Source organism: Capricornis sumatraensis, chromosome 6, assembly GCF_032405125.1.
Source record: "Capricornis sumatraensis isolate serow.1 chromosome 6, serow.2, whole genome shotgun sequence".
NCBI classification, from domain to species: domain Eukaryota; kingdom Metazoa; phylum Chordata; class Mammalia; order Artiodactyla; family Bovidae; genus Capricornis; species Capricornis sumatraensis.
In genome coordinates, this window is record NC_091074.1 from 33,807,162 (window position 1) to 33,819,899 (window position 12,738).

General features: G+C 43.9%; 1 protein-coding gene across 1 annotated transcript in view; it reads right to left on the reverse strand.

The window, feature by feature from the left end:
- The window catches only part of ADAMTSL1 (ADAMTS like 1), a 444,282-nt gene that overhangs the window by 152,700 nt on the left and 278,844 nt on the right, over positions 1 to 12,738 (reverse strand). Inside the window, exons 17-18 of the mRNA XM_068973576.1 lie at positions 7,326 to 7,505; positions 1,162 to 1,315 (exon numbers count right to left, since the gene is read on the reverse strand). Of these exons, the coding sequence (XP_068829677.1) occupies positions 1,162 to 1,315; positions 7,326 to 7,505 (334 nt within the window). The remainder of the gene's footprint in view (positions 1 to 1,161; positions 1,316 to 7,325; positions 7,506 to 12,738) is intronic.

Sequence of the window (12,738 nt, forward strand, 5' to 3'; positions counted from 1 at the left end):
GCTACCAACTCCCGCGGTGACCATCAAGCTGCTGCCACAATCAAGCACGGGAGAGCTAAGGCAGTGCAGCTGGGCCACCTGCTATCACTCTCTTGGGGCTTTCTAACCCTAGAAACGGAGAGGAAGGGTTCTAGATGGAGGGTGACTCCAGGAGAAAGACAGTTCCTCTCTTTAAAAGGACTTTTTTAAAAAAGAAATATTACTCAGCTATTAAAAAGAACACGTTTGAATCAGTTCTAATGAAATGGATGAAACTGGAGCCTATTATACAGTGAAGTAAGTCAGAAAGAAAAATACCAATACAGTATATATACGGAATGCATATATATGGAATTTAGGAAGATGGTAACGATGACCCTATATGTGAGACAGCAAAAGAGACACAGATATAAAGAACAGACTTTTAGACTCTATGGGAGAAGGCAAGGGTGGGATGATTTGAGAGAATAGCATTGAAACATGTATATTACCATAAGTGAAATAGATTGCCAGCCCAAGTTTGATGCATGAAATGGCATTCAAAGCCGGTGCACTGGGACCCCGAGGGATGGGATGGGGAGGGAAGTGGGAGGTGGGAGGGGGGTTCAGGATGCAGGACACATGTACACCCATGGCTGATTCATGTCAATGTATGGGAAACCCCACTACAATATTGTAAAGTAATTAGCCTCCAATTAAAATAAATAATTAAAAAACATTTTTTTAAGAAAAAAATCAGTATCATAAAAAGAGGCAGAGGACAAAGAAGGAGAATGTCTCCCTTTTGGGTCCTACAGAGCATCACACCCCCCATAGGCATGGAGAGAAGACCTCAGAAGTGTTATACCTCTAGGCGTTACTAGTAAACAGAACACACTGTTTAGTTTAAAATCCTGGAGTGGGTCACATTAGACTTCATTAGTAATATACTGACTCCAACTTCCAGATCTCCACATACCAGCAAGTGCACTTTGCTCTACCTCCTGCAAACTGGCTTTCCCCCAGTGGAGAAGAGCCTTCTGCCTGGCCACGTGTAATTAAGATTCCTTTTCCATCTCTAGCTGAGATCACCAGCCTGATGCCCTTAGAGGGCTTCACTGCTTGACTATCCCCACTGCTCTTGCTCTCAGGGAAAGCTACCGCGCTTGCTCTCTTCCCGTCCCAGAGCACTGACGTACTCACTTGCACAGGTGGCCAGCATACAGGGCCTGATGGATGAAGAGAATGGCAGGGGTGGGCACAGGGAGGAACTGACAATTGATGAGACACCGGTTTTCAGCACCTTCCGGCAAACGGCACTTCGTGTCTGGGTGCCCTCCCCGCAGCTCGTGGAACACTGGTGGGGGAAGAAAGGCCAAATGCACGTAAATGCGGAGAACTGGCGGCTAACGGGTTTTATATGGACTCTCAAGCTCACCAAAATATGAGAAAAATTGCTTGGAAAAGCAATAGCAACTGAGAAAGAGAAATTAATTATGTTACAATATGAAAAGACACATCCATATTGTAGCCACACTCTTTTCTGGTCTCAGGTCTCCTGTGGACATTTCACCTATTTTTACTTCTATGGTCTGGGCTTTAGAGTCACAGTTATAGAGTCCACTGTTTAGATTCCAGCTCAGTACTGCATGTCACTAGTTGGCAAGTCACTTAAACTCTGAGTCTGTTTTCACTTCTTACAACTTATTTGGCAAGGCTGGGAATTCAATGATAATATATTTTAAAATTTCACACACAGAAATGACATTCAACTAATGCTAATTCCTTTCTCTTTCCTTAACAAATTAATTATACTATTTTAATGTCAAGTATCAGATAATTCTTATGCATCTACTTTGTTTGAGGTGGAATGCTAAATGCTATGGGAGGAAGATGTGTAAGACGATTCCTAACATCAAAGGGGTGTTATCAAATAATGAGAAGAAATCCAAATGCATTATTAAAATGAAATGCCATATTAGGGAACATGAAAATCAAACCCGCAATGAAATAGCACTCTATATTCACTAGAATTTTCATAATCAAAATGACAATAATTATTCTCATAAGTGAGGATGTGGAAAAAGTAGAGCCTTCCTGTAATGCTGCTGGGATGTGAAATACAGGCCTTTTAGAAAAAGGGTGATGGTTTCTTAAGAAGTTAAGAAACATATATTTACTGTGTGTGTTAGTTGCGCTGCCGCTGCTGCTGCTAAGTCGCCTCAGGCATGTCTGACTCTGTGCCACCCCACAGACAGCAGCCCACCAGGCTCCTCCGTCCCTGGGACTCTCCAGGCAAGAACACTGGAGTGGGTTGCCATTTCCTTCTCCAATGCATGCAAGTGAAAAGTGAAAGTGAAGTCGCTCAGTTGTGTCCAACTCTTCGCGACCCCAGGCAGCCCACCAGGCTCCTCCGTCCATGGGATTTTCCAGGCAGGAGTACTGGAGTGGGGTGCCTTGCCTTCTCCAGTGTTAGTTGCTCAGTCATGTTCAACTCTTTGCAACCCCATGGACTGTAGCCCACCAGACTCATCTGTCCATGGACTTCTTTGGGAAAGAACACTGGTATGGGGAGCCATTCCCTTCTCTAGCGGATCTTCCAACCCAGGGAACAAACCTGGGTCTCCTGCATTGCAGGCAGATGCTTTATCATCTGATCATGCCCAGCAGTTTCACTCCTAGGTATCTTACCTGAGAGAAATGAAAACATACATCCACATAAAGACTTGTATGCTAAGGTTCATAGCAACATTATCCTTAAGAGGCAAAAATGGAAACAACTCAAACATGCATCAACTGGTGAATGGATAAGTGAAATGTGGTATGTCTATACTAACAGAATATGTTACTCCACCATAAAAAGGAATGTTTTGATAATGTGCTATGACATGGATAAACACTGAAGACATTATGCTAAGTTGAATTTAAAGAATATAAATTATACCTCAATAAAGTTGTTTAAAGAAATAGCAATAAAAGAACTTAGTAAAAATATAAGATTGTAAGCGAAGTATTGATATCATAAAATGAATGCTAACAATTGGTGAATGCTCAAGTTATACCAGTGATTTCCTGGCCTAGTCTGGAAGATGGTTGGAGTCTGGATGGGTTTAGAGAACCAGGAGTAAGCATGGCAGGCAGGAACTATCCAGAATCAAGGTGGAAGAGTTCAGTGCTCAAGGCCAAGGCAGGCTTGGGGACAGAGCTGAACCAGTTTGACTGAACAGAGGGGCCAAGTGGAGAGTGTCAGGAGCTTAACAGGTAGTTTGGGGCCAGATGTTGGAGACTTTTAATTTTCAGACGGAAGGTTTGGAATTGGTCCATAAGGCAATAAGGAGCCATTTAAAGGAGGAGTGAAATGATGAAGGAGGTGTTTTGAGAAGGTTAATCTGGCAACAGTGTCTGGGAGGGATAGGAGTAGGAGATGGATGGGAGGCAAGGATGTCAGTTAAGCAGGCTGCCACAGTAGTCCAGGCTTGAGATGAGAAAGGCCTGAACTAGGTCATGGCAGCATGCCATGTTGACTTGAAAAATGACAGTAGAAACCAAAAAATAGTATCTTAGGTTTCCAAGTTTCATATGCTAGCCCATGGAAATGAACTATTCCATGCAATGCACTGAGATCCACCACCCTAAAAGACATTTAAGATGCAAAAAATGGAGATGAGAATCAAGCCCATTGCTTTTGTTCCCTCAAGAGGGTGGATTCCAGATTCCACCCACCCCTTATTTTATTGTAAATGACAGCACCAAATCCAGGACTCAGGTGGAATAGGGGTAGAGAGCCTGGAAAATTTAAAAGCCTGGTCATTTGAGTGTTGCCAAGTACAGAAATGGAAAAATGGACCATGTGTTAGAAGATCAGTTTATGATTCTGGTCAAATCTAGTTTTTTCTCTAGGTTCAATTTCCACATTTCTGAAACAGGGAAGCTACACTCGAGCAGGGATTTTCAAAGTGTGTTCTTTAGCTATGTTGAGGATGTGATTTAGGGGCTTCTCAGGTGATCTACAGACCCAACCATTTGGGGATCTGTGGCCCCTACCCACACTTCCACCAAATAACTCTGATTTGTTCTGTTTTAGATTTCTGACTTCACTGAAACATTTCAATGGAAAAAAAGGGTTTTGTGGCTTTAATTTTTTGAAGAACCACTAGACTATAGGATCTCCTAAGTTCCTTCTAGCTCTAAAATTGACTGCTCTGACTTTAATTTCTTTTATGCTTGGGGAAGGAAGGAATTTCCATAAAAATATGACTTAAAATATTGAATAGCCAACTCTTTCAAGAGATGCAAGTGTTTCTTCTAAAGAAAAGAAGTAAGGTCTTTTGAGAGACCTTTTCTCAGAATAGAATCTAAAAGTAATTTTATTTGAAGTGTTTAAAACTTTGGCTTAATTCTGTCTCTAAGGGATTCTGTGCAGTAACCGTGAGATTAAGCCCAGATAGCTGAGGATGAAAAACACCCATAGATCATCCAGGTCTTCCTTTCTCCAAAGGGAGTCATGTGGGGGGTGTGGAATGCAAGTCTTATCCCAGCCAGAGGGCCAAAGGAAGGGTTGTGGGGATAACAGGGCCAACTGAAGCCTTTGTGAACACCCCCAGGAGCACTTTTGTATGGCACCAGCTTGAGTTTATCCCCAGTGAATATGGTTTAAAGTCCCACCACTCCTAGCCCCATCTCAATGTTTGGAATTTCCATTCATCAACCCAGATAATGCAGAACCTAGTAACATTCCTTGGATAAGGGCTAACTATTCCTAGTTCTCAAAATAACTTCTGCCTCCTAGGAAGACCAGCAGAGCCTGTGGGAGGTCTTAACCATAATCCTGGGTCCAGCCAGTCAAGTTAAGAGTTTTCTTTTATTTCCTCTCCTTTTCCTGACAATGAGGAGGGACAGAAGAAAATCACAACCATGATAAGGGTTAACTTTTACTAGGCACAGAGTACTTTATATGCATTGTTTTTAATAACAATGCATTGATAACCATGTTAGTGGACATAACTATCATCGCCAATATTCAGCTGAGCAAACTAAATCCTAGAAGGGTCAAGTAACTAGCCCAAGGTTACACAGCCAGTAAGTAGTCAGGATTTGAACCTAAGTTTGCCTGTCTTTGAGTCTGAATTCTCAAGTACACATGATACTGTTCTACAGATCTCCTTTAATTACTGGCACCTTAGGCATCTGGTCCCATCACTTCATGGGAAGTAGATGGGGAAACAGTGGAAGCAATGTCAGACTTCACTTTTTTGGGCTCCAAAATCACTGCAGATGGTTATTGCAGCCATGAAATTAAAAGACACTTACTCCTTGGGAAACTTATGACCAACCTAGATAGCATATTCAAAAGCAGAGACATTACTTTGCCAACAAAGGTCCGTCTAGTCAAGGCAATGGTTTTTCCAGTGGTCATGTATGGATGTGAGAGTTGGACTGTGAAGAAAGCTGAGCGCCGAAGAATTGATGCTTTTGAACTGTGGTGTTGGAGAAGACTCTTGAGAGTCCCTTGGACTGCAAGGAGATCCAACCAGTCCATTCTGAAGGAGATCAGTCCTGGGTGTTCATTGGAAGGACTGATGCTAAAGCTGAAACTCCAATACTTTGGCCACCTCATGCAAAGAGTTGACTCACTGGAAAAGACTTTGATGCTGGGAGGGATTGGGGGCGGGAGGAGAAGGGGACGACAGAGGATGAGATAACCCGAACCCCAAATCAACATTTCATGGAAAAATTGTCACTTACGTGTTTACACATGCACATACACATACACTCAAGCCACACATTAAATCTTTCACCTTCTGAAACAAAAGTACTTCTAAAAGATGATAAAAATTGTTCCCCCATCTGTTCTGAGACATTTGCGGGGAGCTACCATCAGAAGGTCAAATTTTACTGCCAAACTGCAAAACCTATGGTGACATAGGTTAAGTCTCAACTGCAGCGTACTCAGCAGGGTCGTCTGATGTTTTATCCTCTGCATGAGCTGATAAAACACAGGGCGAGAATTCTCAGAATAGGCTGAATGACGTGGCATATTCATTTTCAGAGGCAGCTGCTTTCCCCTCTGGGGCAGTAAGGACCTCTGTGATGGATTTCAAGCAGCAGCAGCGGCTCTGTCCTATGAGTTGGATGGTCTACAAAGGAGGCAGAGAGGCCAATCCAGAGGCTTCTAGGCAAGAAAGAGAAGGGTCTTGAATCTGGTTTGTACCCTGAGATTTTCCCTTCAGGCCTCATAATTCTGTTCTTGGCTGAAACTACTTGCAGGGCGAGAATTTTGGTGGGGGTGGTTTTTATGGAAGACACAAGGGCCTATGAAGGAGTTGCAGGCAAGTCAAAGAAGGAGTAGAGGCTGAAAATAAGTTGGAGCTGGGTGTTGATGAGTTAGTTCAGGCGAGTGTTGAAGTAGGAATGATTTAGAGAAGCAGGTTCGTCGGGGGTCTATCCTTAACTGATGAGGTAAGTCAGGAATGGTAATGCCGATGTGGTCATCTCCCCAGATGCAGGGCATCGGGGGAAATCAACTTCTCTTACTGGGAAGCTGTTGACATTTTGGATCCAGGAAACTGACAGGAAGGAGGCAGGATTTCCTTGGCCTTCTTTTCCTAATAAATCATACGCCTCATTGTCCAGTAACTTGGATGAGAAGAACTAGAGAGGCTTTGCCTTTCCTGAGGAAAGACTAGAAACATCTGGGAGTAAGAGATGTGGGGCGGGAGGCAGGGAGAGGTGGGATGTCAGGAAGGTGGGAGTGAATGGAGAGGAGGAACCTGGTGTTCTCGGTAAAATCCTGGATCCAAATAGTAACAAACGAGGCCTGGTTTGTTCCATGAAGGGGCCATTTTCAATTCTCTGCTCCTGATTGTTGAGTGAGGGCTGGCTGCTTAACAACTCCCATCCTGCAGCCTAGTTAAAAGCTAGTTACACACTATGGTATCAATGCTTACAAAAACTCTGTTGCGTGTATAACTGATTCACTTTGCTGTACACCTGAAAGTAACACCACATTGTAAATTACCTACACTGCAAAGAAGATTAAAAAAAAAAACAAACCAACTCAGGGACTTCCCTGATGGTCCCTTGGTTAACAAGCCACCTTGCAATGCAGGGGACACAGGTCAGATCCCTGGCTGGGGAACTAAGATCCCAAATGCTGCAGAGCAACTAAGCCCACGTGCCGCAACTCGAGAATCCGTGCACTGCAATGAAAGATCCCGCACGACACAACCAAGACCCAAGAAAGCGCCCCACAGCTCTGTTCCACAGAGCTAGGAGGATTCTTTTGTTCTGTTCTCGCCTTCTGTAAGTCTGGGTGCCTTCTCCTCTTTATGCCTCTTTTGTTATCTTCTTCTGAGGAGCACACATACCTCTGTCCAGTCGGAGAGCAGCCACTCACTGGGACAGTCATCTTTCTTGCAGGCTTGCTGGGAGGCCAGTTTGGGGGCAGAACAGAAGGTCTCGGGAAGCTCCAGGAAGCTCCCATCAGCCATGCGCTGTTTGCAAAGAACCTCGCGTTTCTGGATGCCCCCAGCGCAGGTCCTGGAACACTGGGGGAAGAAGAGAAAGCAGACTCTGCATAAGACAGTAAGTAGCACGTTTGGCTGCCAATCCAATTCCTACCTTAGCCTTGGCTTACTGCAGAGTGAGAAAAGAAAAAATAAATAAATAGGGAAGAAAACCCAGGAACCAACCCAAAGGAGATTGTTTCCCCTCCTTGAAATGAATTTTTATAGCAAGGTCTACACCTTCCACTCTTAATCTTAAACATTCAACTAGAGAATCCAGGAATTTTGAGGTCCTTTAAATCTTAGAGGGTTGTTTCTGAACTATGATTTGTAGTCACCCAAGACAACTGGTTTAACAGGTGATATGATAGAGTGTTAAACATATTTACGATGCAGTGAAAATAATCTGTGCTTCTTCCAGAATGAAGCAGAGAGAGCTCCTGGCATCCATGTAAATCTGGAGGAATTAATCTGCAGAAAAGGCAGCCCTTCCTCTCTCCATGTAGAGAGCCCATCCTCTCCAAACTATTGGAGGGGGAGCAGGTCTTAGGCTTGGGTTTTGAACTTCCTGGAATATGTTTCTTATAGTACTGGCGTTTTTTTCTGGGCAGTGGGAGCAAGAGACATGGAAATTTGGGATACAAGAAAAATCTCCCCATTTTAGTGGTTTTCAATAGGCCCCCAATCAAACAGGACATTTACAGGTAACTGAATGAATATCATTCAGTTATTTGTAGGGGCAGGAAGCTGTTACTCAGACTTTGGCTCCTCCTCTGCAATGGTAAAGAAATGCTCAGTTTTTATCTGGGCCCATGACCCTTTGGCATACAGACTATATTTGCTGACCTCCCTTGAAGGTGCCATGTGACTAACTGCTGGGCAAAGGGAAGTACATGAAAGGTTGTGGGCAGCTTCATGGAAAAACACACAAAAAGAGAGTGTGGCATTTTCCCCTCCCCTTCTCCTCCTTGCCGGCTGCAATATGAACATGTTGTCTAAAATTTAACCTTCCATCTTAGACAGTGATAGGCAAAAAGATGGAAGCAGCCTAACTTCCTGATGGTGACACCATACTGGCCATGGATGGCCTGTGTGTGTAGAAGACAGAAACATTTTTCTCTCTTACTTAAGCTATTGTGACTTTGGGTTTCCTATCCTTTTTAATCCATCCAACCTGTCCATCCTAAAGGAAATCAGTCCTGAATATTCATTGGAAGGACTGATGCTGAAGCTGAAACTTCAATACTTTGGTCACCTGATGTGAAGAACTGACTCACTAGAAAAGACCCTGATGCTGGGAAACATTGAAGGCAGGAGGAGAAGGGGATGACAGTGGATGAGACTGTTGGATGGCATCACCGACTCAATGGACATGAGTTTGAGTAAACTCTGAGAGTTGGTGATGGATAGGCCTGGCGTGCTGCAGTCCATGGGGTCACAAAGAGTAGGACATGACTGAGCAACTGAACTGAACTGAACCCTAATTAGAAAGACAAATACTGTATGAAATCACTTATATGTGGAATCTAAAAATACAACAAAATAGTGAATACAACAAAAAAGAAACAGACTCATAGAAAATGAAACAGTGGTTACCAGTTTGGGGTGGGAGGGATGGGGCAATATACGGCAATATACACACACACAGGCCATTCAGGGCCAGTGGAGGAGTGGGAGAGACCAACTGCTGGGTGTAATACAGGCTCAAGAATGTATGGAACAACACGTACTCTAAGTGGCAAGTAAACTTTACAAATTGTATAAAAAATTTACAGGAGGTATAGACACAAATGCTAAGAAACAGAAACAAGAAAAAAATCTAACTTAAATAATGTACCAATCATTACTATTCTGTGCTGGGATAATTTTATTGTAAAAACTCTAAGGAGAGCTCTGTTTTCTTCAAGAAGAGTCCCTTTTCTTGAATCAGCTGCCCTTGTGCTTGTTGAACATTTAGGGCTGGGTGTTTGTGCTATAGGAGCTTTTCCTGTTGCAGCAGTGACCACTCAGAACTCATGGGGGTCTGTGCTCAGTGGGCTGGACCCAGAACTGTAAGGGGTGTGTGTGCCCAGAGTCAAGGTTAGGATGGGTGATACAATGTCCTTGAGTAGAGTCAGAATGCTGCTGTGGCCCAGATGTTACTCTCTTACTCAGTGGTCCCAGTCCTGATATACTTTAAAGCCACCTGGGAACTTTTAAAAAGTCCTGAGTCCTGGGCCCCGTTTCATATCTATTAACCTCTGGGAAGTATGTTCCAGATGTTAATATTTTAAATTTAGAAAATTTAAAAAACTCCCAGGTAATTCTGTATAACCAGGATCGAGAGCCTCTTGATGAAGGTGAAAGAGGAAAGTGAAAAAGTGGACTCAAAATTCAACATTCAAAATCTAAGATCATGGCATCTGGTCCCATCACTTCATGGCAAATAGAAGGGGAAAAAGTGGAAAGAGTGACAGATTTTATTTCCTTGGGCTCCAAAATCACTGTGGACATGACTGTAGTCACAAAATTAAAAGATACTTGCTCCTTGGAAGAAAAGCTATGACAAACTTGACAGCGTATTAAAAAGCAGAGACATGACTTTGCCAACAAATATCCTTATAGTCAAAGCTATGGTTTTTTCCAGTAGTCATGTACAAATGTGAGAGTTGGACCATAAAGAAGGCTGAGCACTGAAGAATTGATGCTTTTGAACTGTGGTGCTAGAGAAGACTCTTGAGAGTCCCTTGGACTGTAAGGAGATCAAACGAGTCAATCCTAAAGGAAATCAATCCTGAATATTTATTGGAAGGACAGATGCTGAAGCTGAAGCTCCAAAACTTTGGCCACCTGATGCAAGGAGCAGACTCATTGGAAAAGACACTGATGGTGAGAGACGGTGAAGGACAGCGAAGGCTCGCATGCTGCAGTTCACAAGGTTGCAAAGAGTTGGACACGTCGTAGCGTCTGAACAAGGATTCAGAAACATACTCCAAATGAATGCCTCTCCACCATTTCCAATGGGACTAAAATAAACATGGGGGTAGACAGGGTGGGCGTGAGGACCTGATATCCAGAACAGCTTCTGTTAGAACCACTGGTTGTTTGGAGTATCACATAAGGTGTATGGGGGTCCATTCATTTTGAATAAATGCTTCCAAAATAAACAGGTGCCAGAATGAGAACAGCTCTCAGACTTAAGCATCTTAATGAATGAGACAATAAGGAAACAATGCAGGTAAACTTTCTCTCTCTCAAACTAAGGAAGTGGATGAAGATGATCGGTTTCATTTTAAGGGTGGAAATGTAATAAAATGTATACAGGAGGGTGACCACTCAAAATATCAGAGCTGGGCTATCACTTTTCAGATAGGACCTAATTTAAGGGCCAAACCCTCAGAAGACTCCCCCTAACACCATGCGGAATGCCGTGATAATTGGATGACAAAATACATGCAAGAAAAGTAAAAAAAAAAAAAAAAAGATGGCAGAGGAATAGGACGGGAAGACCACTTTCTCCCTCACAAATTCCTCAAAAGAACATTTCAACGCCGAGCAAACTCCACAAAACAACTTCTGTAGGCTGGCAGAGGCCATCAGGCAACCAGAAAAGCAGACCATTGTCTTCAAAAACAGGTAGGAAAAAATATAAAAGACGAAAAAGGAGACAAAGGAGGTGGGGAGGGAGCTCCGTCCCGGGAAGGGAAGCCCGTCCCGGGAAGGGAAGCCCGTCCCGGGAAGGGAAGTTTAAGAAGAGAGGTTTCCAAACACCAGGAAACACTCTCCCTGCCGAGACTGTGGCGAGTCTTGGAAACACAGAGGGCAACATAACAGGAAGGGAAAATAAAGAAATAATTAAAACCAAGAGATTACAAGCCCAACAGTAACTCCCCCAGCGGAAAAGCAGCACAGACGCCTGCATCCGCCATTGGGAAGTGGGGGCAGGGCAGGGACGCGCGGGAGGCGCGGGCTGCAGTGCTTTGTAAGAATCGGGCAGGAATGCCCCACGCGCAACCAGAACGATCTAACTTGGGCTAGCAAACCAGACTGTGGGATAGCTACCGCACGAAAAGCTCGAACATAAGACACCGCCAGGACCGAGCACAGAACAAAGGACGGAACAGAAAAAGCCGGCTGCAGACCATCCCCCGCCGGGGACAGGCAGCCAGAGCCGTAAGGACTGGAAAGGGGCAATTGCAGACCCGGAGAGACTTTACTTACCTAACTGCAAGCAGGCTTCTTTGCTAAGACTTCTGGGGGTGCTGGACAGTCACAATCTGCCTCACGGGGGACGCCAGCAGTACACCCAGAAAGCTGAGCAGCAGCGGCAGAAAAGGTGACAAGCCGCGGCGATCGCGCTCGCCAAACTCCTGAGCTACTCGGACCTGGGAAGGGCACAAAGCGCAGTCCCAGCCGAATCTGTGCCTCTGAGGGCTGCCTGAGCACTGAACCTGAGCGGCTTGGACCGGGGAAGTGCACGCAGCCTAGGGCCGGCCCCAGACGGTTCCCGGCTGAGCGTCGTAGAGCCGGAGCGGTTTGTGCGCCGCGAGAAGGGACACGTCAAGCGGGGCTGAGACACTGTGTGCACACAACAGTGCTATTTGTCTGCGGCATTCCCCCTCCCCACAGCGCGACTGAACTAGTGAGCCTAAAAAACCAGCAAACGGAAGAAGTTAAACAGAGGGAACCACCTTGAAAGTGATCCCACACGGCCCAAAACATCAGAGAAGGGCCAGATATATTTTTACTATTTTTAAAATCATTCCTTTTTTTTTTCTTTTTTCTTTTTTTTTCTAACTTTTAAAAAAATTGTTGTCTTCTATTTCTCCTCTAATTTTTATTACTATAACCTACTATTACTATTTTAAAAAAAAAAGACTTTTTTTTTTTTTTAAGGCAAACACCATATATAGCCTTTGGATGGTTGTTGGTGGTTTTTTTTTTTTTTTGGTTTTGTTTTGTTTGTTTGTTTGTTTGTTTTAATAATTCTTGTTTTTTTTTTCTTTCTTTCTTTCCTCCTTTTTCCTTCTGCTTCTTTTCTTTAATATTGTATTTTTGAAAATCCAACCTCTACTCTAGATTTTTAATCTTTGCTCTTAGGTTTTTGTTGTCAATTTTGTACATTTAAAAACCCAAACTTCACTACCCAAGTTTACCTGAGAGCGAGATTACTGGCTTGACCACTCTCTTCTCCTTTGGACTCTCCTTTTTCTCCACCAGGTGGCCTCTGTATCTTTTCTCCCCCATCTCTTCTCTATCTAACTCTGTGAATCTCTGTGTGTTCCAGACGGTGGAG